General features: G+C 40.3%; 1 protein-coding gene across 9 annotated transcripts; it reads right to left on the bottom strand.

Moving 5' to 3' along the window:
• Positions 1–688: 688 nt before the first annotated feature.
• mtus1a (microtubule associated tumor suppressor 1a) lies at positions 689–27728 on the bottom strand. Of its 9 annotated transcripts, none has more exons than XM_030739252.1 (15): positions 27579–27725; positions 20638–22667; positions 20223–20445; positions 18923–19156; positions 17504–17596; positions 17004–17123; positions 11683–11900; positions 6975–7041; positions 4769–4983; positions 4532–4637; positions 4316–4389; positions 4121–4216; positions 3359–3475; positions 3148–3245; positions 689–1103 (listed from the first exon to the last, which is right to left on the bottom strand). In XM_030739252.1, the coding sequence occupies exons 2-15, from the start codon at positions 22555–22557 to the stop codon at positions 875–877; spliced, it is 3810 nt and encodes a 1269-aa protein (XP_030595112.1). In that variant the 5' UTR covers positions 22558–22667; positions 27579–27725; the 3' UTR covers positions 689–874. The 9 variants fall into 9 exon arrangements, 8 of the variants coding, with proteins under 8 accessions (XP_030595112.1, XP_030595115.1, XP_030595114.1 ...); XM_030739255.1 differs by having other exon boundaries at positions 17004–17108; XM_030739254.1 differs by having other exon boundaries at positions 27495–27612.

Here is a 27728-nt window from a genome sequence, read left to right as displayed (position 1 = left end):
AAAAGAAAAAAAACAAAGTGGAGCTTCATCTGCAGTGAATAAGTTCATAAGTATGTGTACCACTTTTGATTGACAGTCCATTTCACAGCTTCAGTTTAATACAAGACTTTATTAATAGAATATTTCAAACAGAATCAGCACATCTGTTCTATAAATCCCACACAAAATACTCAGACATTTCCAAGATGCAGTCTCTGACACGTACAAGCAAAGCTGCTTCTGGTCAACTCTTTGCAGAGACCCTGATTTTAAAGTTGCGTTTGGAGGGCTGCTTGAACAAAAACCAAACGCATGCAAAAACACTTGGATTGGTCCCTCAGTCAAACAAACATGAAAACAGAACCATACGAGGACACAAATGATCCAGAACCCAAATATTAAAAATATTATCCCAGCCTTCAAAAAAATAACATAACCAAGGAAATTCTGAACACTTAGTTTTATGGACAGAAAAACAGCCTGCAAATGAAGATTAATATTTTTCTTCTTACTGCACGTGTACACGTGCTTATATTTTACTGCATGTGCGTGTGTGCTGAGCTTCAGGAAAGACAAGCCTCTACAAATAACAAAAAAGGGTGTTGCATTTCATAGAAGTCCTGAGATTTCCTCTTTCCTCCAAAGAATCAAATTCTAAAGGCAAACAACAACAACGTGGCCTTGCTTATTAAGTGCTTCTGTGCAATGGTTTTTTTTTTTTTTTTTAAATATAAACAATCTCTAGTATTACTGCAATGTCAGAGTTCATCCACTTCTGAAGGAGCCAAGGTCAGGTTGATGTTTTTGCTGAATGCAAAGGAAACAAACGTGGCTCTTAATTCCAGGAGGATATCTCCAAAGCAGCGGTCTGCTTCCTGGAAGCAGGAGCCCATTGTTATCTGGGTGACAGAGGAGGGCTGGAGAAGAAGCCGGAGCTGCGAGGTGATTGGAGGGTGAAGGAATGGGAGGGAGAGGTGGAGGTGGGGGACACCTTGCGGGGGCTACTCAAGTCTCCATTATGGAGCTTCCACAGCAGCTCCTCGTTCTCCATGGACAGACGCTTGTTCACCTTGGACTCCTTCTGAAGGGACTCCTGCAGCATGGCCTGCTCTGTGGACAGCTGCCTGTGGTGCATCAACACAAAAGACAAGTAAGAGATGAGCACAGGCCTGAATTATGAATCAGGATTGTGTCTTATCCAGGTAACTTCAGGGGTTTTCTGTACCACAAAGGTGGTTCACTTCTTACTGGGGTATATTGCCATAGTCAGTAATGTGCTCCAGATTTAGAGAACAACAAGTATAAAAATGTTGCCTATTGATAATAATAGCAGAAGGGTCTAAAGTTTGTCAGTAGTGTCTAATGTCTTTGTGTTTCCCCGATGAGCATCAGTAATAAATATAGATTTTTAGACATAATGATGATTTTTTTTTATGGCTGCAAACAATTTTACAACAGCTTTGTTGTTCTATAAGCATTAATATATGATCCTAACACAGGACACCTGCACTGTACTTGCTGAGCTAAGATCAAATGTGTGCACAGACTAAGCCAATGACTGAATTATGTTTTTAATCTTTACTCAGACCATTAAACCACTGAAACTATGTTTTAAACATTAATTTAATTAAATACTTGATTATAATCCATCAGATTCTCTTGTGCCCTTAATAATATTGCTGTCATATTGATCTGTCTGTTAAATTGCTGTTGGCATTTGCCCAGCTTTCTTTCCAGGCTTCAAAAAGACTAAATGTTACTAATACAGTAGCTCTTTTCCAGTCTTACTGACCAAAGCACACACTTTCAGTCTGTAGTGTGTGTACATTTGGGAAAATATAAAGAGGTTATAGTTTCATCTTCCTTTGTAAATCCAGTCAGTATACTTATTCATAACTGGGACTGGTCAGATGCTGCCAATACCACTCCTTTCATGTGCAGGGGAGACTCTGGGTTCACTTAGTGAGTTAAGAACCAGCTTCATGTGACTGCTTATCCTGATGGTGATGTTAGGCTTATATCAGAAAGATAAACTGGATATGCTGAACTCGCTTTGTAGTACAGGCATCTGGAGAACAAATGTTTACATACACGCATATTTTCGTGTTGCTGGCCTGTCTGTGGCACTCAAACTGACAGGTACCCACTGAAAATGCATTTAAAAAATATTAAAAACGACCTAAGTTTCAAATAATGAGGTCAATGCGTGTATAAATAATCCCTGTGAGCTAGGAGTTCTATGTTCTACTCTTTGCTTAATTAACATGCCACACAGCCAATCAGAAGAAAGTGGGTTCAAAGGCAGGGTGGCCTTGCTTATGCTAAGTTACCCTAATAGAATATGGAGCTGGAAATGAGCAGAAAAAAAAAAAAAAAATCAGTCAACATGCATAAATGGAACACAGAAAACATCAAATATTTAAACTGAGAAAATGTACCACTGAGAAAGAAAAAAAAAAATAGGATGGCAGTAACACGTCTCAGTATGTGGTTTAGCATTATCTTGCTGTCATATGCAAGGCTGAGACATCTGGATGGGAGCACATGTTGCTCTTAAACCTGTATATACCTTTCAGCATTGATGGCGCTTTTCCAGATGTGCAAGTTGCCAATTCCACAATAACTACTGCAACCCCATACCATCAGAGATGCAGGTTTTTGAACTCAGCACTGATAGCAAGCCAGATGGTGCCTTTCCTCTTTAGTCCAGAGGACATGGTGTTTATGTTTTCCAAAAAAAAAGAATTTCAAATTTGGATTAATCTGACACACAACAGTTTTCCACTTTACCTCGCACACAGAGTTCTTCAGTTTCTCTGAAGCTTTTGATATTATGTACGGTTCTTCAACCACAATCACCTCCTCAATCAGAATAGGGGCTTATTTTGAGCCACCCATTAATATATATTTGGAATTCTAGTGAGTACTTATGGTACCAGGGTGGTGGTATGTGGGGCGTGATCAAAATACACTATCAGTGATGAACAGCTTTTGGAATACAGTCGAAGAGCTTTAGATGTTTGGAATTATAGTGGCCCACAAGAAAAGGTTCGATGGTCATTGCGTGAACTTAATAGAGTAATTTTAAAGGAGTCTGAACTGAGACAGCTGTCCAGCTGCTTCACTCTGTGGTATTAATCACTATGAGCTCATGTGGTGGACTCCTACCTTGAAAGAGCAGCATGTTTTTCCATGCGGGCTTTGAGGTCTTCATTCTCCTGCTGGACTTTTTTAAGGCTCTCATCCAACTTTACATTTTTTTCTGTCTGGGGAAAAAAAAAAAAAAAAAAAGAATAGAGAGTGAGCTTAAAAAGGAAAGTCTCAGCAGCATTGCTTGTTTTGTTTCTAGTGAATGACTTTAAGTTATCCTGCATCTCACCAGTTTGCCTATCTCCATGAGCTTCTTCTCCTGCTGGTGAAGCTGTTTGGTTTTGATATCCAGCACCACTTTGAGGCTTTCTAGCTCCTGCTCCAGATACAGGGTGTGAGGGTCCTTCTGTGGGTGAAATTGCTTAGGGTCTGTTATAATTATCATGAGGTCAAGAATGGAGACCACACACAGGGGGCGCCATGAGGCCTTACAAAATATTCACTGCTTTGGACCCACAAGGAACGTGAAGCTGGTGACGTCCACTAGACTGGATGCAGGTAGTTTTTAAGAGCACTCTTTTTCAGACCGTGTAGTTTGTTTATTAAAAAAAAAAAAAAAAAAAAAAAATTGCTGCTCACGTTTTTCTGAATAAATCTATTAATGACAAATATGGAGTGACAGGGTAATGTGAGGTGGTTATCCTAATTACTGTGCCAGGGCACAATGCTGAGTACAACTGGAGCCACTTTACACTAATGAGCAGTGGCAGCTTCACTGTACAACAGCACTCTGGGAAAATTAACTGGTGTGTGTGTGTGTGTGGGGGGGGGGGGGGGGGGGGGTAGTTAGTGCAGATGTAGCAGAAGTTAACCCATTCCTGTTCACATTTTTTTTTTTTTTTTTTTTTTTTTTTTTTATAGTAGAGAAGCGTTAATGATAACTGAGCAAAGAGAAAACTTTATCTAAGTTCCAGCTTTTACGCTCAGGGGGAAAGGACACAGTCATGAGATGTTCCTGAAGCAGATCTGAGCTATAATAAGCACAGATTACCTGACTGTTTTCAGCCAGCTCTTTCCTCTTGTTCTCCTCAGCAGTTAGCCTCTCATGCAGAGCATTATTCTCCGAGGTTAGCTCTTGAATTTGACTCTGTGGATGCACAGCACAACAAAGACTGAGCAAACTATTACAAAGTAAGGTCCAGTCCTGCTGTGTGAATGACTTTCAAAAGCAAAAGAGGGCGCTCACAGATAGAGAAGCTTCAGCATCTTTTAAGGTCTTGTCCAAAGCCTCCAGCTCCTGGTTGTGGACTTTCCTGAGCTCTGAAAAGTTTGCAGGTTTTGTATCATTACAAACAATTCAAGGTTTATCACAATTTCACAAAATCATATAATGAAATAAGTAAAAATGGAAGAGAAATATTCCAAAATTATGCAACTGATGGTGTTTATATTGTTCACTCACCTTCCAGTGACATGTCATATTGCTGTTTAACACACTGCATCTGTTCTTCGTGGCTTTTCTCTAGGTCCAGCTTCATGGCTTCATGACTTGCTTTAAGTTTTTCAATCTTAAGAACCAGAACATAAGATTCAGTTCATTTTGCACAGGATTAAATAAACTTAACTATTAGCTAATGGAGACTGTAAATCTTCCTAAAAATTCCCAAAATAGGAATCAAAAGGTGCTGTAGAGACAAACCTGCTGTTGCATGAGAGTTTTGCACTTGTCTGCCTCTTCCTGGTAGGTAAGATGAACTTTGTCCCTCTCAGCCTGGTAGAAGGCCTGCAGCCTCTGCTCCAGCTCGGCCAGGTCATTCTGGTGCTTTTCCTGCAGTGTGTGCAGTGCATCCTCCAGAGCAACACGCAGCTCCTCGTTCTCCTTCTCCAGACGCTCAGACGAATGGACGGAAGAAACTGGAAAGACAAAATTTTATCTTGGTGAAAGCTGACAGATTGCCTTCTGTTCAGCTTCTGTATAGACTAATATTAACTTAAGGGGAAAATAAAGAAATCTGATATGTCCTCTAATAAAACTCTGTTTAGCAAAGTCCTTTTCGATGTGAACATGTGTCACCAAATGCTCTCCAAAAAGGAATGGAAAAACTGACTTTCAAGGGGAGGTGCCTCCTGCACTTGAGTGCTTATGCCAACTACACTGCATGTCATTTCCACACAGAATGAGAAATAGAAATGAGTCCAAATTCTTTCACAACAGCTCTAAACAGATTTCTTAAACCATTTCCAAGATGACAACTTGCCATTTTATCCTTTATTTACTATTGGTGGCTTTTGTTTTCCAGTTCTAAATCAGTCTCACAAGTTCCAATCAGTTTCCACTGACAAGTGTTTATATCTGGGCTGAAGTGGGTGAGAGAAGCAAACTCCATATCCTGTCTTCAGCTTAAGTGGCTGTGCACAAACAGTGCAGATATCCATCAGCTGGCAGTTCATCCAAAGCACTACCAAGGTAACTGTGACAGTGTTAAAAAACAAAAGCCAACTATGAAACACAAAGTCCGCTCCCAGTCAAGCAGGTTATTGTCCTCAAAAGTTTACTCTAAAATGATTGATAGTATCCCAAACATTTAGAACTTGAAATTATGTACAACTTCAGTGGTGGTTGTAAAAATCTGAATCCACATGTTGCTCTGTAGTGGTACATGTGTGGCAGGTACAATTCAATGCTCTCAGGGTGTCATGGCACTTTTCTAAACAAAAAAGTAATCTTCCAAAACCAAAAAGTAGTGAAAGGAAAGTGAAGGAACTACATTTCATTGCCTGAGCGTGAGGATTCACCTTACCCAGAGTGGAATAATGGCAGCAGATCCAGGAACAGACGCCAAGCAAACGCAGGGACAATCCATCAGGCTTTGGCATGTACAGTTCAACAAAGGGAGCAAAGTATTCTGCAACCATGTGCCTTTCATGTCCAAATCCCCCCACATAAAACACCTTGTGGCTCAAGCAGTTGGAAGCAATGCAAAATATGCAGATAATGAGCCATATATTACCAACAAATTGCTTCTTGGATAACTAGAGAAGCATAAAGTACACGTTTATGGAAATTAACTAAAAGGGAAACAATAATACTAAAATAATACCAACACCTTCACGCATTCAAACAAGCCCACAAAAGTCTGCCTGAGGTTAATGTAGCTTCCCAGAAGTGAAGAATGTGTTTCAGTGCAAATACAACAGTGCTCAGCATATAAGAGCAGTCATGTGGAAGTCCCAAGGCTGTGAGGGAGGGGAGGGGCCACAACACTACTGCTGCCTTAAGTCAGAGAGATAAAGGCTGGTGTGGGAGTGGATGAGTGTGGGAGTGTATGAGTGTGCTCGCGCCTGTTTGACAGCACTTAAAGCTGGACATAAAATATGGGTCATCGTCTCCAAGAAGGGTGTGGCATTCCACCGGCCCCGAGGGTCATAGGTCAGTCTGCCACTCTGTGGGAAATGGACCTCACTCTACATGGCACTGGTTTGAAAAACAAAACACACTTGCCTTGGCGAATGGGCATCAGATTTTCAGTGGACAAACCAGTTAAGTAAAGGAAGAACTGCAAGGAAAGTCTATGTGGTGGGGAAAGCAGCAAATCCCTTACCTGCATCCAGTAATATTCAGTCATGAAAAATATTAGAACATATAAAAGTTAACCTGTGACCACAAAAATCATGTTAAAAAGGGCACAGGATTAGTCTTCAAGTCAAATTACTTTTTCAAATAAAGATTTCTTTAATTTCTATAACATCCTTAACAAAAGGTTTAAACTGAAAGGATTAAAAAAACAAAACAAAAAAAAATCCCCAGATATAGTCAAGAACCATAAACCCTGTACCAAGAGTGTCCATTACAGAGCTAACCACTGCAAACACTGTTGACATGAGGCTAACATGACCCAACTTACCCAGCTCTTCTCTTAGATTGACCAGCTCCTGGGACAGCTCCCTGCACTGCTGCGTGGCTTCATCACGCTGCAGGGGAGAAAAAAGTAAACACAGTCACACACATGCTTATGTATTTATTACTGCAGAGTTTTTTTTTTTTTTTATCTTTATTTCAACACAGCAACAAGATGAAATTGTGACAGCTGGGATTACAAAATGAGAAATACAAGTCATGTTAAGATGACAATCATCAAATGAATCCAGTTTTCCTGCCAAAATACTGCATTTAAAATGCGTGTGCACACACACACACACACACACACACACACACACACACACACAAGCTAACAAGAGTGATATTGGGAAGAACTGAAAAAAAAAGAAACTCCCTTACTTCTCTCTTTCTGAGTCAGTGTTTTGCAGTGGAAAGGCTGTGCTGTAGCTGCAGTGCTCCTGCTAGACTTCAAACTGACGCATAGATGATCCAAAAACTGTTTCTCTCCCGTCTATTACGTTTCACTTACTGTGCTGATACACATCAACAACCTGACACTGCACACTGCACACAGCACATCATGCACCCGGCATTATTTAATTATGGATATGAGAAAAATAAGTAAGACAAGCCAAACATCACCTCACTCATCAGTTTACATTAGCAAATACGTTTCCACCCTGTCCTGCATCTATTTCTCACTGCAGAGTCAACAATATAGAAGCTAGTTACCCTCTCTGCAGCGCAGGGAGCACTAAGGCATGCTTTGCTGCCAGAACAGCCCATTGTCCAGCCTCAGCCTGAGGCTTGGGTGCTGGAGTCCCCCCTGCGTACTCCAGGACAGACAGCGGTCCAGGTGGGTGCACCACCTCCTCCCAGACTGCTCTGACTACATCTGAGGCAGGACTGAAAAAGCCGCTTCCCTGGCTGTGGTGAGTGACTGCAGAGTGCATTACCGTATTCCATCTAAAATAACAAAAGGGGCAGGCTAAGCTGTGCATGAGAACAGCCTCCTCACCAGTGAGGTGAGGTCACTTTAAGACAGCAGTAAAAGCAGCCGGAGTGGAGCAAACAGATAAATTGTACAGAGCTGTCTGACATCAGGCTGCTGGAGCAGGACTTGTGCTGTACAGTGACCTACCCAAGGGATACATGGAGAGGCTTCATTACCACCATCCCCCACTACTCATCCAAACAGATTAAATCACCCCTCATCCCACTGCACCATTATATTACATTTTGCTGTACAGCTACAGGCTGCATGGGCACAGTCTTTCTATAAGAGGATACAATGCTGCAACAGATTAAATTTCCAGCTTCTGTGTGAGCAACACTATTTACAGTTAATGAAAGTAAAAATAAAGACACTTGTTGACCAACCTTCAAATACTGTTTGTTCACTAGCTGTCTATGAAGACTACCAGCATCGAAAATGTCTGTAATTAATACCAATTCTATCATTAAGTCAGCTGCTCTTCAACAGGTAAAGTGATTGATTACAAGCATTTGTTTTGAGCATGCATTATCTGGTGCTTTTTGCCATTAGATTTAGGTTTTCCTCTTTTTGAAAGCACTTCCTGTCAATTACAATGCAACACTGCCCTGAACACTCTACTAAGAAAAAAGAAAAAAAAAAAAAAAAAAAAAGAGTAAAGATCACATGATTTGCACCGAGGAACTGAACAAAAGAACTTCCACTGTGTAGTCCTACAGTGTAAGCCAAAAAAAAAAAACAAAAAAAACACAAATTAAAAAAAATTCCTTCATTAGTCAAAATGCAGACTATTTTGTTTAGCTGCGCATGCTTTCACTAATTTAATTTGATAGCAGTTACTCAGCAGAAGCCTCTGCACTGCTCGATTCTTATAGTCCAATCCAAAGAGGAGAAATGTCCCTAGAGTATATAACGATGATCCATGTCAGGTGTAGGATAACAGGATGGTGAACTGAGATCAGCGACTAATTGATGTAGATCACATTCCACTTTCCTGGAAATATTGAGACTTAACAAGCAAGCAGAGCGTATTTATATTTATATATTTTCTGGGAGGTCTTGAGCGACTAGTAAGCTTAAAACAATACCGTGGCAGGGAAAGTGTTAAGAGAAGGTATGACAAGATCCAGCGCTTTCGCACCCCATCCAAACAGATGATAAGAAACAGTCCTTGCTTAGTGTTTGGTTGCTGTTCATAGCCATATCAAGTCAACAGCTGGGGCATTCTCAAAGTATGATGGGAAGGTCCAGATACCTATTCCTGGTATGAGTGACCACCAGATTTCACACAGTAATACATACACAAGACTGCACATTAATACAGCTGCTATCTAAAATGACTAGATTTGTGTATCAATTATTCATCTATTGAGACTACATGTAAGGCAAGACACTGTGTCTGATGTACTGTAGGTGTTAGCATTAAATAGTATGAGGATCTTAAAGGGGTGATTAAAAAAAAAGAAAAGCAATACACACATAGTTAAAGTCAAATCAGTGGGTGGAGGCTTTTCTGTCCTAGAGGAACAAGTGTGTTTTTAATAGTTGTTGATGCATTCAGTTTCACAACCCAGCCCTCCAAATAGGGGGAAACGAGTCAAAGGTCAGTGACACAACATCGCACACTGTGCTTCAGATACCAGCTGTCACACTGCATCACATGGCATGAGCAGCGATTTAAACACATTTTGCTCCAAATGTGTTTCTCATGACTGCACAGAGCGGGTTCCAAAAATCTGAGACCACATGGAAAATCTGTCATGTTTTTCATATAAACCAAAACAATGTTTGAGGATTTAAAAATATTTACTAACTACTAAAAAAAAAAAAAAAAAAAAAAAAAAAAAAAAAAAAAAAAAAAAAAAGGTCCACAAATCATACTGAAGCTCACTAATTTCTGGTGATGAACAAAACTGTACAAACTGTACAAAAGGAGACGATTCCTCAAGTCATTCCACTGAAGAGGTCAAGGGGGACTTTCTCAGGGTTAAAACTGTGGCTAGACTGAAGCTGTCTAGTAACTCAAACTTCTCACACGCAGACTTAAATAACAAAGAGGACTTGGACACCTGCACCGAACCCAGAACAAGGAAAGGCATGACTCCATACTTTCAGGAACATTATTTCTGTGGGTAAGAATTCATACTGCAGCTTTGTAAGAAGTAGAAGAAGTATTCAACTTTTCACTCAGATTCTTCAGATAGCCAAAAACATAATGAACAATTAATATTAAATAAGTTTTGGGGGAAATAATGCTGAATAGAAGCTCTTTACACTTTCAGACTTTGCTTTCTCTCTTAATATTCTTCAAGGCCCTAAATAAGTTATTACTGGTTTTCAGATGCTTGGAATGATAAATCATGTTAAATGGAGACAAAAATGTCCCCAAAAATTTGAACTCTGTCATAACTGCAGTCATAATAAATTTGTCTGGTGTCAAACTCTGGAGTAAGGCAGGAGTAAAAGGAGTTGCTGAAATTAAGGTCAAAGGAAATAAAACACAAGGGTGATTTTCTACATCACAGCTGAGAGAAGCAGTGGCTTCATTTTCTGAAACTGCTATTAGCTGCAGAGTGCACCACAACAAACAGAGCTTTCACAGCACCGGGATGCTAAATGAAGATTTACGTTTACGTAAAAATATTTTTACAATGATTTGGCCCTTAAGATCCTACACTGAAGTCTTTGAGGTATATGAACAATGCCAGATAAGCTCCAGTGAAGTCCACGAGAGGAAAATCCTACTAGGTCCGACTTTGTGCCACTTACTCATGACAACACACATGATGTAAAGTCACACAAGGACATTTCTAAAGTTACCCAGAGAGCTGAAACACTGTTTTTCTCTCTTTAAGATGACGTAGACTAAAACAAAGATCATTTACTTTATTCACTCATAAAGACATAAGAATTCAGCACTACATCCTACATAGTTTTGCTCTGACAACAACTAAATAAGGAAGTATGATGGTTGGGTGGAGTACATCTATTAGGCTGGTCTGTAAAGCCCTGCAGTAAGAAGAATCATGACCTGAAAAGCCAAAACACATAAAAGCTTAAACACAGATATTTAAAAGCAAAGCAAATTGTGTTTTCCTATCTGTATGACCTATGAACTCATGAAAATGACACAACTATATAGACGTCATTTGTTTTAAGGGGAAACTGTGATGCTTCTTCAGGGATGCAGCACACAAGCTGACTCAAAACCACACCTACGACTTTTAGGCATTCAAACAAAGGACCAGTTTCTGGTTCATCCAGCGTTGCTTCAGTAGTTCAGTGGATGACAACAGCAGGACTGTTTAATGCTGGACAACATCCCAGTATGTCTGTGTTCTGCCTCTCACACACACACACACACACACACTCAGACATTCACTCCCCAGGCTGGTGCTGGAAATAGTAACGTCATTAAGTTTCCCTCTATCAGTAAGCAGGATTTGATTTTGCTAAATGAACCTGTGCAGATGTAGATCAATAATTAATCTTAAAAGAAAAAATTAATCTGTTTTACTGGAATATCAAACTAAGATCAATTATTAACAAAATTAGTTTCCACTTTAGTTGGACAGATGCTGAGTGAGCAACAGTGTGATTCTAGCTGAACAACAATAACTCATTGAACTAGCTCGATGATTTCCATGTCTGAAAACTGACAGTAAATGTGTCATAAAATGTAAATATATTTTATAAACTGTAAATGCAAGTGTTTTTTGTGAAATAAGTACATTCTTACCTCGGCCAAAGTTTGCTGCAAGACGATGGAGAGTGCTTCAAATCTACAGTTACTGGCCCTCAGGAGTCCTTTGAGCTGCTGGATGTTCTGGTTTATTCTGTCAACCTCCGTGAGACTTGCTGGCACCACATCCCGAGGCCTGTCGCTCTGGTTTTGCTGTGATGCTTGCTGTTGAGGGTGTTGTTGGTGGGAGCCAGCCTTGGTTTTGTTCTTGTCCACTATGAAAGAACAAGGCTTTAGTGTCATAACAAACCTGATCAGCCCCCCCCCCAACCACAATCACTGCAGGTGGCCTGATGGCAGCACAATGCACTACACTCCTGTCAGGTGTACATTTGCATCAAGGTCATGTGTCAAAGCCCTGAATATCTGCAGTCTAGAACTGTTCTGTCCAATCAGCCAGTCTGATGATTCCCAATGCTGCTCCTCTGATGGCCCCGAGGGGGGGAAAGAAAATATAATCACTGAATAATATTAGATTTTAGTCTAGTGCTCTGCAGGCACTGGTCTCCAAGGACAGCATATTTAGCAAGGCCATGACACTGTAATGTTGATTTACATCAGCTTTAAAAATACATCACTGATATGCAACAGCTACCATCAATCCTACTAATGAACACATTCTTTACTCTGCTATAAGAGAGAGGGACACCTGACTGAAAATTTCACTACCACATACTGTCTTTGTGGAGAAAAGGAAAACAAAAACAAAACAAGAACAGACATCAGTTACAATGATTAAAATGGACATGTTCAAGTGTCCTGCTTGCTCTTAAGAGACTGTGTAGAACGTTACATGACTGTACTGAAAATAGCCTGGGATATATCAGAAATCCCAGCTTTAAAATGGAAATGAAACACTACCCGTACAAAGGCTCACACTAATTATATTAGTGGCAACCAGCCAACACACCCAGCAATGTCACGTTCTGTACTGGCACAAGATAAAGCTACACATGCTGTAAAATTTTAACTTTAAACACTTCTCTCTTAAATCCAGCTTCACAGGCAGAGTTAAATCTGTGACCGTTTTTAGAGCAGGGCTCGATGTAAATTAGCCTTTATACACGTAGTGTTTCATATCCACTTGAGGAGGTTGTGCCGATTGTTGGATTTTCTCTGTAATTATTGTAGAGTCTTTACCTCTGTGATTTGGTGCTATGCAAACAAAACTGAATTGAATATACTGTACAGAAAATTGCCTGTGGGAATCCATAATCAGCTTTTTTTGCCATTTTAGATGGCGGCTGTTACAATCAATCAAGTGAAATTTAATTACCACTTTTCAATCGTAAGCCTTCACCAGCCAGTCAAATAGATGTCTGGACATTGAAAGAGTCCTTGCTAACAATTATGTCAGTAAAGTTGACCTTTAATAAAATGCCATCTGTTCATTTCTTTATTCTCTTCAATTTTTACATTTTTTCATAATTAATGTATAAATTCCTAAGCGATGTCACAGTGACCTTGACCTTTGATTACCAAAATGTAACAGGGTCATTCTTGAGTAAACAAACGATTGATAGGCCAAACTGTGGAATTCAGGGTTGAAATCTTGCTCTGAAAACCTGGAATAATATAGATAAAATACTTTATTAGATAGATTTAAATCCAGATTCATAATTCTGTAGCCATAAAATGTTGGCTTCATGCTAGATGCTATGCTAAGACATACTGAATCATTCACAGAAACATTCAAAATATTTAGACTTTTGGTGAGCAGTTTTAGCCATCGTGTAGTTGAAATCACAAGTGAGTCCAGACTTGTGATCCTGACTAAGTTCTTCTTATTAAACTGACGTACGGGACTCCGATGATTGAAGACCCAAAAAAAAAAAAAAAACAAAAGAAAAGTAAAAGAAAAAGAAAAAGAAAAGAAAAACCGCTCCTAATCTCAAAGTCCACACGATAGTTTGGCCACATTTACTAACTCAAGGGATTTTTTGTGAAATAATATATGCAAATGTGTAGTTAATAAAAACAAAAACAAAACAGATGTTTTCAAGTATCCGCCTTTTGTTTTAAACTTTAACTTCTTATAAATGCCCCATCCATTTGGATTACTGTTTTAAAAATCGCTAATATTATGTCTAAATCTTTTTTTTTTTTTTTTTTTAAAGGCAAACAGTGGTTAGTTTGAGAAATCTAAAGAACACCAAACATTTGTATTATTATTATTTGGTTTTGGTGCATATTTCAGTATGGATTTTTTTTCGTAGTTTTGATATCTTCATTGTTCTACTAAATCAAACACACTTTTTTCTAGAATAGTTTTTTACACTTTGTATGAATTTTTCCCTCCTTGCAGTGATATCTTTGACACAGATCCAAATGTTTCACAGGATTGAGCAAACCTAGCAGTTTTCTTTGAATTACAGCGCCCTCTGCTGGATATCAAACGAGCACAAAGAGACAACATCTACTACATTGCATACTATAAACATGCCTCTATAGAGTAAAAAACAAAAAAAATAAATTAAAACATAAAAACAATGCTTTACACAGACTTGTGAGATGATCTACTACTGCAGTCATGTCTTTAAGAGGAAAAAACTAATAACTGAGGATACTATATAACCATTTTTTAAAGATGCTGCTTTTTACATGGACAGAGAAAACACTGGTTGGGCCTGTAGTGGATATTATCAAACACTAGAGGAGAGTTACCTATTTAATATAAAATCTGAAATGTCTGAGATGATGTGACCTTCATGCTGTAAAACTATCTATTTTAGTCACGCATTCATTTTGTCCCCCCTTGCATACCCAGTGTAATACTGACACAAAGTTAAAAACGGAAATTAAATAGCAAACATAAGGTCTAGGAGTTGCTATTACACCTGGCTTTCATGCTTTTCAAGCATCATGTGGCTTTGGTTTTCCATAAACATACATATCTGCACCCAAATGACATTTCATTTCCTTTACATAAGCGCATAATCGCTTTCTTTGACTATCGCGCCATAGCAACAGAGTACTTGCAGCTATTTTCATCCAAGTCTCTGAATACAGAAGTGATGACAAGCTTCTCTTTTTATTTCAAACTTTGTCTGTGGCTCAAAAAATTATTTGTACCACTCTAACTTGTACACTTAAACACAGAGATTTAGTGACTCCACAGCATTGTGTGCTGTTGCTGTAAGGAGATATCACAGCACAGCACAAAGCATGACGGATGAGGAGACCGCTCACAATCAGGGAGTTGTTATAGTCCCTGACTAACACAATAAGGGTCATAATTCTCAGTAAAATAATAATTACACTGATCTAAGAAAGAATACCATTACTAGATTATAATAAAATCTTCATAAAAGTTACCACATTTCAGCAAAAACTTTACAAATGCTTTAACCCATAAGAACCCACACACACACTTCTCCTTGAAGAACAATGCATTCAGAATTTTGAACATTTATTGACTTAAAAACTTAGTCAAGAAAATGTCCAGAACATGTGGGTTCTTATGGGTTAAGAAAGAAGCTACTGTTAGTGTTAGCATACAGTTCAAGAATTACAACAAGGCTCCCATGGATCAACTTAGGGATAAAGAACCAAAATAACCTTGGCACACTGGACTGAAACAAGAGTAGTGGAATTCCCAGCGAGCATGGAAGTGATACATTTTGATACTTAATGAAAGAAGGTGGCATGAAAATAATGTTAACCACCATACAGCATAAGAAAAAGATTATTCTGATGTTTGGTTAAATTATTCTTTAATTTCAGACTTCTAACATGTTTCAGGCTCAGGGTCACAAGTTTTGATGATCCGTGGTAGGTAAAATGAGAACCAAACCTTCTGCACTGCCAGTTAGTATATAGCTGTGCTAAAAATGGATTTCATAAACAGCTAACACTACAGATCTGCTTGAAAGGCAAACACTGACTGGCACAGAAACCCCCTCAAAAATGTCATAACAACATCAACAGCAATATTTAACACTGAAACAACTGACAGACCTGCTTGGAAAACCACAGTGCTCTTCCTGCATCCTGACAGCAGCTGAATATTTCGGAGCAAACCTTTGGCTGTCAGACGCACGTGGATGTTGGACAAAGAGAGCTTCGGAGACCATAACATCTCAAAAACAATGCAAAAGAGCCGACGTCTTCAGCCAGCAGTTATTTAAAAATAAAGCCTGTTTCCAGATGCAGACGATTGTTGCTGGCTAAGAACCACAAGCTGTGGTACATCTCAGGGTATCATGCCTCAGGTAACAGCAGCACTGATAAGAGCTGACAGAAAATAAATAAATAAATCAATAAAAAGCAGTCGTGATAGCTACTCGACTGAGATGGCCTTGAAAAAAGTGAGGGCACCCAGTTCGGCATGGCACAAGTCCCAACTCAAAATCTAATTCCCAGCTGTGAACAACTACAGGGTCAAAGGCTTGCCAGTGGTTGTGGCACAGTCTGATAGATGTGATAAGGACAGAGGGGGAGGAGGAAAAAAAAAAATCTCTTAATCCTCTGTAAAGTCAGCCTTCAGCTATTCACAAAAATGCGCGAATCGCCCAAAGCAGAGTAAAGCAGCATCTCCAAGCTGGATGATGGCGGTGCTGTAACACAGCCAGGATCCCAGAGGAGAGAGTAGAGGGGGTGGGGCTTGGAAGCAGAAAAAGGGCTGGGAGGAGCAAACATGAGGACTGCAGCCAATGGGAATTTAAAGTTGCCAAGGCGTTACTCTCTTTCCCTGCATCACTTGCAGTGGGATAAACAATAGATAACAGGAAGCTCATGGCAAGGTCAATCAGTATGATGACAAATCAAGTTTGATTTAACAAAGTGTTTTCTGCAGCATAGCTTCTGCTCAACTGTAAACACAGACATAATGCTGTGACACGATTAAAGGCAGGAAGGCACGAGAAGCCCCAAAATTTCAAGCATTCTATGAATCACAGACAGCAGCTCCAGCAAGTCCAAAGCTGGGCTGACTAACACGCCACACGTTCCTCACAGTATGAAATTATTAGTCATTAGGAGACACCATTCAGAGGATAGGAAAATTAAATGCTACCATTTGGATGGCTGAGTGAATACTTTTGGCAATACTGCATTTGTTTTTAAATATCAGGTAGATCAATCAATGAGGCATGCGAGAGTCAAACTGTAACATTGTAAATAACAGAAACATAAACTTAATAATCTATGTATTTGTAGCTGTTACACATTACGCATATTTATTCAATAGACAATGCACTGTGTTATTTTTGTCCCACCCCACTATCATGTGAAACAAAGCCTACACCCCTGACAAACCATTTGGTATAAAGTCCAGTAATATGAACAAAGACATAACAAAAAAAAGAGAAGACTCTTACCAGGTCCACCCAGTGCTGACTGAACAAATCTTGCAGAAGCTGTCTTTATCAGAGGACCGATTATAGAATGTGATGCTCCTTTTCTTGTGGAAGCAGCAGCCTTGTCTACCATAGACAAAGCTGATATAAGCAAAAGATCCAGGAGACAAAAGAGGCTGGAATGAATCTGACCCATAATGAAGAAGGCACGCTGCCAACTGACTAGAACTGAGTGGCAACTGTGAAATGTAGACAGCTTTTAAGTTAGCACTAGTTCAAGGGATTGATCAAAGGTCAAACAACCAACAAAGGAGGAGGCAATTAATTTAATCAAGATTAGAGTCCTCATCAAGTATTGTTACCACACTATACAAACAACATTAACAAGTTTATGTCTTAAGTCACATTTAACAGGGCCATTAAAAGATGCAAAAAAAAAAAACTATGTGATCAATGGTCAATCAGAGAATTTTACAGTGAATGACTAAATTTGTATGCATGTGGTGGTGGTGTGATCTTACTTGGTCCTGTGTTTTTCCCAGAGGTCGAGAGGAGCCTTGCTTTCAGCACCACTGACTTGAATGGGGTTGCTTTGTGTGCAACTCCTCCGGAAACTGTTGGACAGTTAGAGGCATGCTGGTTAAATACTGCAAAGTATGCCATGATATTCTGAATGTGTCGACCACTAGTAACCCACTGACTGTTGGAATAACAATTTTCAACATCACTAGCGGTTTGTCACACAGTCATCTGAAGCCATTTAAAGACAACAAATGCATCGTTTTAGCCATAGCAAGCACCTTGAATGTAACAAGGTAAATAAAAAAAAAAATGCAAATAAATATTATTGGAAAAGAGTGAATTACAGCAAATGATGACAAAATACCAAAGCAATAGCAAAAAGAACTGAATCTACGAAAGATGCTGATATTTAGCAGGACAAATGGTTATGTTTCCATACTGAAAAGATCTAAAACAGTAAACGCTTCACCATGGAAACTCCAGTTATGAGTCAACTGCCAGTCCCACTCACTTCTCCAAAGGCTCCTATCTTTTCCATTAAATGCAGCTAACAAAGGGATGATACAAAAGCGATAAGATCCAATGAGCAGACAGGTCAGGAGGGTGAGATCACAGCTGGATGCTGCACTGCCTTGTGTAAGTAAAGCAGAACTGTTGAAAACATGAGCTGGAAACTCAGTCCAAGTGCAGCTTCGAAGCCCAGTGTAGCCAGCCATTGGTTTTCAGTCAAAAATGGAAAAAGCGCTCTATTTAATCTACCTCAGACAACACCAGTTGTAGTGTAGGTCTGCTGTGTCTCCTCCAGGCAACACTGTGTGTGAACTAGAGTGGAATGGGACTGTTGCCATGACAACCACCCAAAAAGGGGGGGGTAGGTCACCCAGTTAGAAAAATATAACCTCTCAGCCAATCAGAGAGCTGCATGCTGTTGAGGATTCTGGGAGCTCACATCATAATATTAGTCCATCCATTCATATGACACATCAACTAGTCCTGATTAGCTATTTGGAGCTGCAAAACAGATTAGTTGCCACTAGTTGCCTTCAGGTTATTGAGATATGTTTAAAGTGTCTCCTCATCCTTTAGGAACGGTTTAAAAGAAAGCTGGGATTAAAAAAATCTATATTTAAGATGTCAAGCTCCTATATCACAGCAGATATGGAAATATTGCAAACAGAGAAAGACTGCCCAAGGGGAGATTTCCATCCTAGCCCAGGCCTAAAGAGGGTCATCATTTAAACAGCAGCCCCTCCCTGACTGGACCACATGTGTCCTTAAAAACCCCCAACAAACATCATGGCCTAATCCCTAAAAACTGTTTATGACTGTTTTTATACCTTTATGTAACAGCATATAGGGACTATTTCTAGAAATTATATCCTATTTCTAAAAGCTATGCAAATTCTGACTAATCTCACCTTGTGTATTCCCAGTGCCTTGGCATAGCACATGTTGAGCACTAGTTTCAGTAAGGCCTCTGGAAGGCCCCAAAGTCTTGCGTGGTAGTTTACTAACAGGAGTGGAAGGAGGACCTTTAAGAAAGGGGCGAGCGGGAGTCTGAGGAGGTCGGAGTCCATTCAGCTGGGGCTTAATGTTTGCTGCTGAGGCAGATCCGAGGGATGGCTCTCCCATTTCCTGTGCTCTCTGACAGCCTGGGAAGGAAATAAGGTCAGCAGCATGAACCTCTTTATTACAGGCAAGCTCAATGTTACATATAGAGGCATTTTCTAATATATGCCAGACCAAGATAAAATAAAAACTAGCATTTAAAACTAAAACCACATTCAATAGCACAGAAACTGCAGTGTAAAAGTGTGACTACCTTCAATTTTAACAGTTACTGATATAGAAGATGGCAATTTTTCCAATCTTACAAAATCTAAATATTTGAAAATTTGAAACTTTAAGACTGGAGTTGACACTGATGACTGAGATTGTTGAAAGGGAGAGCCAATAAAGACACTGCTCAATGTCACCCTCTCATGGAAAGGCCATGATACCACAACCTACATAGTTTACAGCAGCATGTCTAGTACAGAAAACACATATTCAAGCGATAATTTAAATAAAGCTGATAAATGTCTGTAGTTCTACTTTATTAGTTGGACTGAAAGACCAACTTCCTAGAAAACATGAAACTGTGGTGCTTTGACCCAAAAGATGTATTACACAATTTGTTTACGTCACAGAGGAAAAGCTAGTTAAGCAATCCCTAGGTTCTGCTTTGTCCAAGCCAGGTCGCACAGCTTTTGAGGGTACTGACTGTGACCTCCTGTCTAGTATTTTAATAGTAATATTTTAATTTGTCTTCTGCAAGATAAAGAATAACTTAATATTTCTGAATTGTTGCCACAGACTCAGTTCAATATGATAATGTGTTATTTATTTTTAAATAAGTCATAATGGGGTGGCTGTAGCTCAGGAGGTAGAGCAGACTGGAAGGTCAGCGGTTCGATTCCTGGCTACTCCAGGGTGCATGCCAATGTATCCTTGGGCAAGATACTTAACCCCAAGTTGCTCTCCGACGCAAGCGTTGGAGTGTGAACGTGTGTGAATGTTAGATAGTAAAAGGACTCAGCTTAGTTAGTCATGGAAGTGCTTGTATGAATGGGTGTGAATTGGGTAAATGTAAACATGCTGTATAAGCACTTTGAGTGTTCAGAGTAGAAAAGCGCTATATAAGAACTAGTCCATTTACCAAATCAAAAAGACTCACACCTGTACTGCTCGTCTGCTTGGATTGAGGTGTCCCTGCAGCTTTAGGGGTCCTGAATTCAATCTTCCCCAGGGATCCCTGTCTCTGCCTGGCTGACAAAGAGGTTGATCTGGGACTGGCAGGTGGAGGCTGTGAAAGTGGTGTTCTTCTTGGAAGTCTAGGTGATGGTCGCCAAGGTTGGCTTCTAGTCTTACTGTCATCCAAATGGGCTCCTGCTGACTCTGCCTGAAAAGAGAGTAATTCTTCAGTCTCTCAGTTCTATGCATTTGGCCCTGATAGCTTACAGCACACAAGAAATTTTAATTCCCCAAATACTTCTGTGAGCTTAACTATAAACAATTTTGAAGCCCTTGCATTGTGACTTATTTGAAAAACAAAAACAAACAAAAAAACAAATTAAATATTTTATCTACTCACCACCAGGCTTATCTTCTTAACATCTCTGGAGGAGTTTTGAGTAGGGTCATTTATGTCCCCAGCCTGTATGGCCCGTTTATTCTGGGAGGAGCAGCTCAGGTTCTTTGGTTTGGTCTGGCTCTGGTGTGCGTCTGCTTTGGTAATGGTAAAACTAGCTGAGAACTTTAGAATTGTTCGCTTCTCCTTTGGCGGCCTAGACATCAATGATGAACTGTCAGATGAGCAGCGAGGCCGTGTCTTTAAGGCAGAAAACTTGTCCCGGCCTAAAGATGAACCTGATCTAACCTCAGCTTTGTTTGATATGCCGTTCTTTGGAGTTGGTTTGGGGCCACTTTTACCAGGGGATTTTTCTAGGGATGAGAAGCTGGTCTGGCTCCAAGCGTGCTGTGCTGAGATTTCTGATACTTGGCTGCAAGATGGTCCCTCTGTTTCTGAGCTGAGTTTACTGCATTGGCCAGATGGGGCTTCTCTGCTCTTGCCCTGTCCATCCACACCAGTATGCTCACATGACTGTCTCACTGTTAACCCCAAGTTAGCAGCTCCTGCATCCACTTCCTTCTGTCCATCATTAAACATTTTTGTGGCGGCAGGAACAACTGTAGTGCTACTTCTTCCCTTGGCAGAACTATTTGTTGTTCTTCTCAGGGATTCAGTATGCCTATTCCCCAAATTAACTTCTGATTGTTTGTATTGTAACACAGTGCCTGGCACTGAGGTTTGATGTGGATCTCTTGTTATGATTTTAGATTTTACACGACTGAAGTCAGGTTTGGGAAACTTTTTAATTTCTATTTTCTTAACTTTGCTTGCTGTAGGTGGCAGTCCTGGAACTAAACATTGTTTATTAGTGACAGATTGCTGCCTTTTAACAGGGTGAAGTCCTGGGCTGCTTGCAGTTCCAATACAAGGAGACTCTGAAAACAAGGGGAGGCCATTTTTCTTGTTTCCAGTGTTTTGTAATGGAGTAGAAGTATGAATATCCTCATCAATTTCTTGTGTATTTGAAAGAGTGGACACAATGGTCTTGCCTTGTTCTGGTGTAAATGCTGCTGAAAAAGGGGGTAAAAGCTCTGCTTGATCACTAGTACAGTTAGCCTCTTTTCTGCAATCTGGAGATGTTTCACAGATAAACGTCGTGAAAAGCCCTCCTTCATTCTCATTTGGCAGAGCTAAAAGACAGTTGGATGTTGCCATTTCATTTTCCTCAGTGAGGAGCTCCTTGTTGTCTGCCTGAATGAAAGTCACACCAAGACAAGGATGGTCTGTATTCTCCTCAGAGATTCTTTCTGTGGATTTATTGCAGACATCTAGAACAGCAGTCGGTGGCAGGTTAGACACATCAGGTGATTTGGGTCGAGGTGCAGCTGAAGAGATGGATGATTCCTCCAGGGAAGAGACTAATAAGAGTGACTGGTCATCCAGACAGAAACTGTTGCTCCTCATTACCATTTCCCCAGAGCTCAGAGAGCAGCAGTCATTCTCAGTGGATCCCCTCCAGGATGTCCCATGTGAACTCTGAGAAATTACAGTATTATTACTTTCATCCTCTTTGTCCCTTCTAAAAGTCTCAAACTCTTCATTGCTGATGAGGCTCAAGTTTTGTTTCCAGATATTAATGCTGTCACTCACTGGTGTGGCAATAAAGGTTTGATTCAAGTTTGCGGTTACACCACAGAAGACATCTCCCTGTGTTAAGGTGGTATTGTAGAGGATATCCACAGGGGAACACTGGCTAAGGCAGCGTCCCGGCATGCTGATGTCAGCAGAGCTGCTGGCTTCTCTAACATTCATGAAGGAAATGCTACTGTTGGAGTCAGGTGACACAGGCATGGATGAGTGAGTCTCAGCGGAGCCCCTGTGAGGTAGAGAACACGGGCTCTCATGTTGGCCACTGGACATGTTAAATGTATTATCAGACATTTACGAGTTCTGACAGGATTTTGTCTTCTTGTGCAGATTAAGTTCTGAATAGCTTTGCATTCAGTTAGCAGCACTTTAGCCCGTTAAATCTGATGACAAAGCAAGAACATCTGTAAGGGAGGAGAAAAGGATAAAATTTCAGGAGCAAGCAGCTACACAATCTATCAATACCTTTGTATGTTCAAAGATCACCAGAAAAGGAACTAATAATGAAATATGCCCTGGTATTCTTTTTTCCCTGAAAATATATTATAGTTAGCCCACCGAAAATGTATATCATATTATAATGTAAGAGTATAATATAACTAGTAATAATACAATTTAAGATTTGTGTTGAAGTCTACACAGACCTTTCTTTAGCTGAGCATTAGCTTTCAGCATCACTTTAGTATGAAGCAAATTTCTATAAAATAATAGGCAAAGTGCTTAGAATTCCAACACCACTGTGGACAAGCTGATCCAACCGAAGCTCTGTTTACCAGCAACATACACTCAGCCAGTTCATTAGGTACAGCCATTCAACTGCTTGTTAAAACAATAGCTTATCAGCCAATCACATGGCAATAAGATGACCTGCTGAATTTCAATCCCAGCATCAGAATGGGGAAGAAAGGTGATTTAAGTGACTTTGAATGTGGCATGGTTGTTGGTACCAATAGTACCCTACACAACCATCTCTAGGGTTTACAGAGAATGGTCTAAAAAAGAGAAAATATTTAATGACTGGCAGTTCTCTGAAAATGCCTTGTTAATTCCAGAGGTCAGAGGAAGATGGCCACACTGCTTTGAGGTGACAGGAAAGGGAACAGTAGCTCAAAAAAACCACTGATTACAACTAAGGTATGCAGAAGAGCATCTCTGAATGCACATGTTGAACCCTGAAGCACCAGATGTCACTCCTGACAGCTAAGAACAGGAAACTGAGGCTACAATCTGCACAGAAAGTGAAAAGAAGATTGAAAAAAAAAATAAATAAAAAATGTTGTGTGGTATGATGAGTCTCAATTTCTGCTGCAACATTTGGATGGTAGGGTCAGAATTTGGTGTAAACAACATGAAAGCATGGATATACCCCTCCTTGTAACAATGGTTCAGGCTGCTGGTGGTGTGTAATTGTGTGGGGGCTATTTTCTTGACACATTTTGGGTTCCTTAGTACTAACTCAACTTCATTTAAACACCACAGCTTACCTGAGTATTATTGCTGACAATAATCACCTTTTTAGGACTAGTGTACCCATATTCTGATGGTTGTTCCCAGCAGAACACCACATCATATCACAAAGCTCAAATCATCTCAAACTGGGTTTTTGAGCATGAAAATGAGTTTACTGCACTTAAATGACCTCCACGGTCACCAGATCTCAATCCAACAGAGCACCTTTGGAATGTGGTGGAACAGGAGATTTGCATCATGGATGTGCAGCCAACAAATCTGCAGGAATAAAGAATTAAGGCAGTCCCGAAGGTAAAAAGGGGTCCAACAGGTACTAGCAAGGTGTAACTAATCAAGTTACCACAGACCAAAAAAAAAAAAAAAAAAAAAAAAAAACCCCTCTTAATCTCCATTTTCAATGGTGAACATTCAAAGTGAGAATTACATGAGACTATTACAGTCAGTGTTGCTATCTTTGTTGAATCATGGTGTCAAAAGCTTCAATGCAAGGATGGAGCAACAGTTAGGAAACATGTTTTTACTCTCACATGAGCCAACGGGCATTTAGAACGAACTGTCTCCAACAGCTTTGCACTGTTGTGTTTATTTAAGCAGGCAGAAGAGCAAAGCTCACCAGTCACAACTACAAAAAAACACTGGGGTATAGATCACAGAAAAGACAGACATCAGGTCACCAACAACTTGAAAATACTACCAAGTAAATTGCTTTTAGTATTACTAATGCTTTTAAGAAAATGTAACACTTGGATATACACATGTGCAGACTAACAAATTCAAACACTGTATAACAAAAGGTCGAGTATTTGGTGAACCTGGCTCTATTTAAAATATGCCATGACTTTGGAGTTGCAGAGACACCTGAAGTCACTAGAGGCCTGACAATAAACAAAATCTCAAACACCTTAAAACTTTAACAGGATTTATAAATGTCAGATTTAACAATATTAAGCTAAATACAATTACGTTTATTTAAATAAGGCACTCTGAGAAAAGGAAATCCTATCATAATACAAAAAGTTATTTGAAGCTTGAACTTTCCTTCCATACCTCCCAGAGGCAAAGGAAAATATAGAAATATTGCAGCATAGTTATTTGAAGAAACATGTCACTATGATTATTATCCTGCCTTGCCTTTAATGTCAGAACTGATAAAATTCCAACAGTTTCAGTGCATCTTATCAGTGTGGTCAGCAGTCAACAACTGAATGAATGTGTTTGTTTAACAGGCAGAGGGAGAACACACCTTACTGTACATTACAGTCTCTACAATGAAATGAAATATATAGCCCTGTCAAACTGGAGTGCACATTGAACTGTGCACCTTGAAGGCCACTGCTGTATACTCAATAATGACAAAGGGCACTCATTTCAGTTGTTGCACATTTGGCCAGGTATAGAGCATTACATAAAGCACAACTGTACCTGAGAAAACCCACAAGCTGCAAATGTTTATGGGAAAATAAAACCCTTGACAAGCTAAAAGACACAGACAGTAAAGAGAAAAAACGAAAAGTCAAAGGAGGAAGCACAACTGTCTATGACACGTTAAGGAGATGTCTTTGGCTATAGTATGAACTAACTTTCAATACCTCCACTCGAGTCCTCTCCATGCAAAGATTTGCAGTAAGGAAGAAAATATCTCCACAGTCAGCTTTGTTACTTATTATATCACATTGGAGAGCACTTTTTGCAGGTTCCCTCGCCTCATTTTAGCCTTTCAGAGACAATCCCATTACTACTTTCCCCGCAAAGTCTTAAATCCAGCCAAATGAGCAGGCAGTTGGGTGAGAGTCCACCGCCATCCCACCACTCCTCTGTCCTCGTGTTCAGAATCAGCCGTGCATCAGTAACATTGCAGCCTGAGTGAGAACGCTCCCCCCTCCAATGCGGTCGTAAGCTTCAGTTCTTTCACTCCCCGTCCATGAGGTAATGTGACTTTATCCTATAGGCCCACTGCAGATGTGGATGATCAATCTATCAGCTCCTGCGTCAGACAAACTCAGCAACTTTGCTGCACACTGCTCTGCTTGTGCAAGCATGTCAAGGTCCAGCAAGAGACTGTGCTCACTGCAGAGGTTCATTCCAGAAGTTCACAAAAGGATCAAGTGAGGGAGAGAGCAACATGCTACCTTATCCATGCCGAGGGGGAGTGGCCACAGGCTGCCAGATTGAGTTGGCATTCACTGTTGCTAAGCGGCCAGTCCCTCTTTTATGCAGGAATGGATCAGGCGGCATTTTAGCAAGGGATAAATAAAAAGTGGAGCAGGCTGACGTGAGGCCTAGCAAGAGGAGAAAGTCGCGCTACGACAGTTTTTAACCGTACATCCAGACTGGAATTTGCCTTCAAACTTTGATGGCAGAACAGAGTGTCACACTGACAGCATCACTCTTTGATGACATCCTCAAAGTTTGACACCTGATCCTGAAACGACAACAGTGATGTGACACCAGAGTCTGAGACCCCCAAGACCCAAGCTATTTCTGCCTAATCTATACAAGGCCTGCAACTCTCAGGACTGCGGTCTAATCTTGACTTGAGATGTAACTCATGGTATAGAGTATGTTTATTATCCCCTCAGAGTTTTAAGAGTCTTACATCCTCTAAAATCTAAGCAAATATACAACAATGCACAAACCTAAAAGCAGCTTTAAAGCACTGGAGATAAGATCCTCACTGCTGTACATTATGCTTCCACACCGGGGGGGGGGGGGGGGTCAAAGCAAATAGGATAGCCAGCCACAAATCCCTGTAACAGCTATGTCGGGAACTTGACCCTGTGCTTTGAGAACCGTTCAGAATCATTCTGCACTGGTAATTATTAACAAATGTAATGTGCTTGAGTAAAGGATCTATTTAAGTACCTCTGTTCTTCTTTAGTGCAATCTAGTGCAAGTTACTGCCTGCAAATTGAATCATACATTTAAGAATCCGAGAGAGCAAGAAAACAATGCTTCTCTGTTCTCAAAGCCCCTCAGGCACTGCACACAATGCCCCAAATGGCCCTTCCCTGGTTGACTGGATCATATCAGTATCACACAATGAGTAGCTCTGCGTAGCAGGGCCAGGCATCGAAAGTGCAGTCAGTCACTGGACTGTCCCACACTAAAAATTGCACCTCAAACTAAAGGATGCCAGCAAGCTGTGTTCAGGAAAAAGGCTGAAAGCACAGGGAAACAAAACGAAACCAGTGAGCCTGTGCAGCTGTGCAAATCTCTTCTGCTAACTTTAGATACCCAAAGCAATGATGCACACACTGACTACACTGTGGCTGAAAGCGTCAGAAAGTTTGTCATAAATTAACGTGTTTACAGGGTCATCAAAGACAGAATGAATCCTTCTGGGTGCGTTTGTAGTGCATCATTAGTCCCTGTCCCTTTCGCATAAGGTCATTTGTGCAGCACCTTCTGCTCAAAACATCTTGGACCCCTGCACCCGACAATATCCACCCATGTGTGAGGCCTCCTCCAGCGCTTAGGTCTAAAGTTACTTCAGGAGTAAACATAGGGTGTTGCTACAAATAGCAAAGAAAAGGCTCATTGAAGCCTCTGAGTGGTTTATGGTCTGTTAGCAAACAGTTCAGTATATACATAGATTAGCCTCAGCGGCTAGCCAAACTGAGCAAATAAAGAAGGGTTGACGAACTTATAGTTAGCGAACAAGAGAGCGTTTAACGTTAACGCCATTCTCTGTTAAAAAGAGATGTATTTTTCATAACTTAAATTTAAAACTTAAATATTTAAGAAAATAACAACTGTCTTACAATTTTCCCACCTTTGAAGTCGTACTGTAGGCAAGTGAGTTCATAAAATCTACTTTAACTGAAATGTCAAAACCAGCTAGCTACCTGTCACAGGGACGAGCAGCACCGGCGGGAGCGCGGACGAGGTGCACGGTGAGCGATTAGTTTCACGTGGTCATTTCTCCCCTTTTCACAGTGTTTTTGTCACGGCGACTTCACGGTGTCACGTGCTTGCTGGTACCAGAGTTCAACGAT

This window comes from Archocentrus centrarchus, chromosome 10, assembly GCF_007364275.1.
Source record: "Archocentrus centrarchus isolate MPI-CPG fArcCen1 chromosome 10, fArcCen1, whole genome shotgun sequence".
Lineage (NCBI taxonomy): Eukaryota > Metazoa > Chordata > Actinopteri > Cichliformes > Cichlidae > Archocentrus > Archocentrus centrarchus.
Note: the sequence above shows the minus strand (reverse complement) of the source record. Positions and strands in the feature narration are given on the sequence as shown.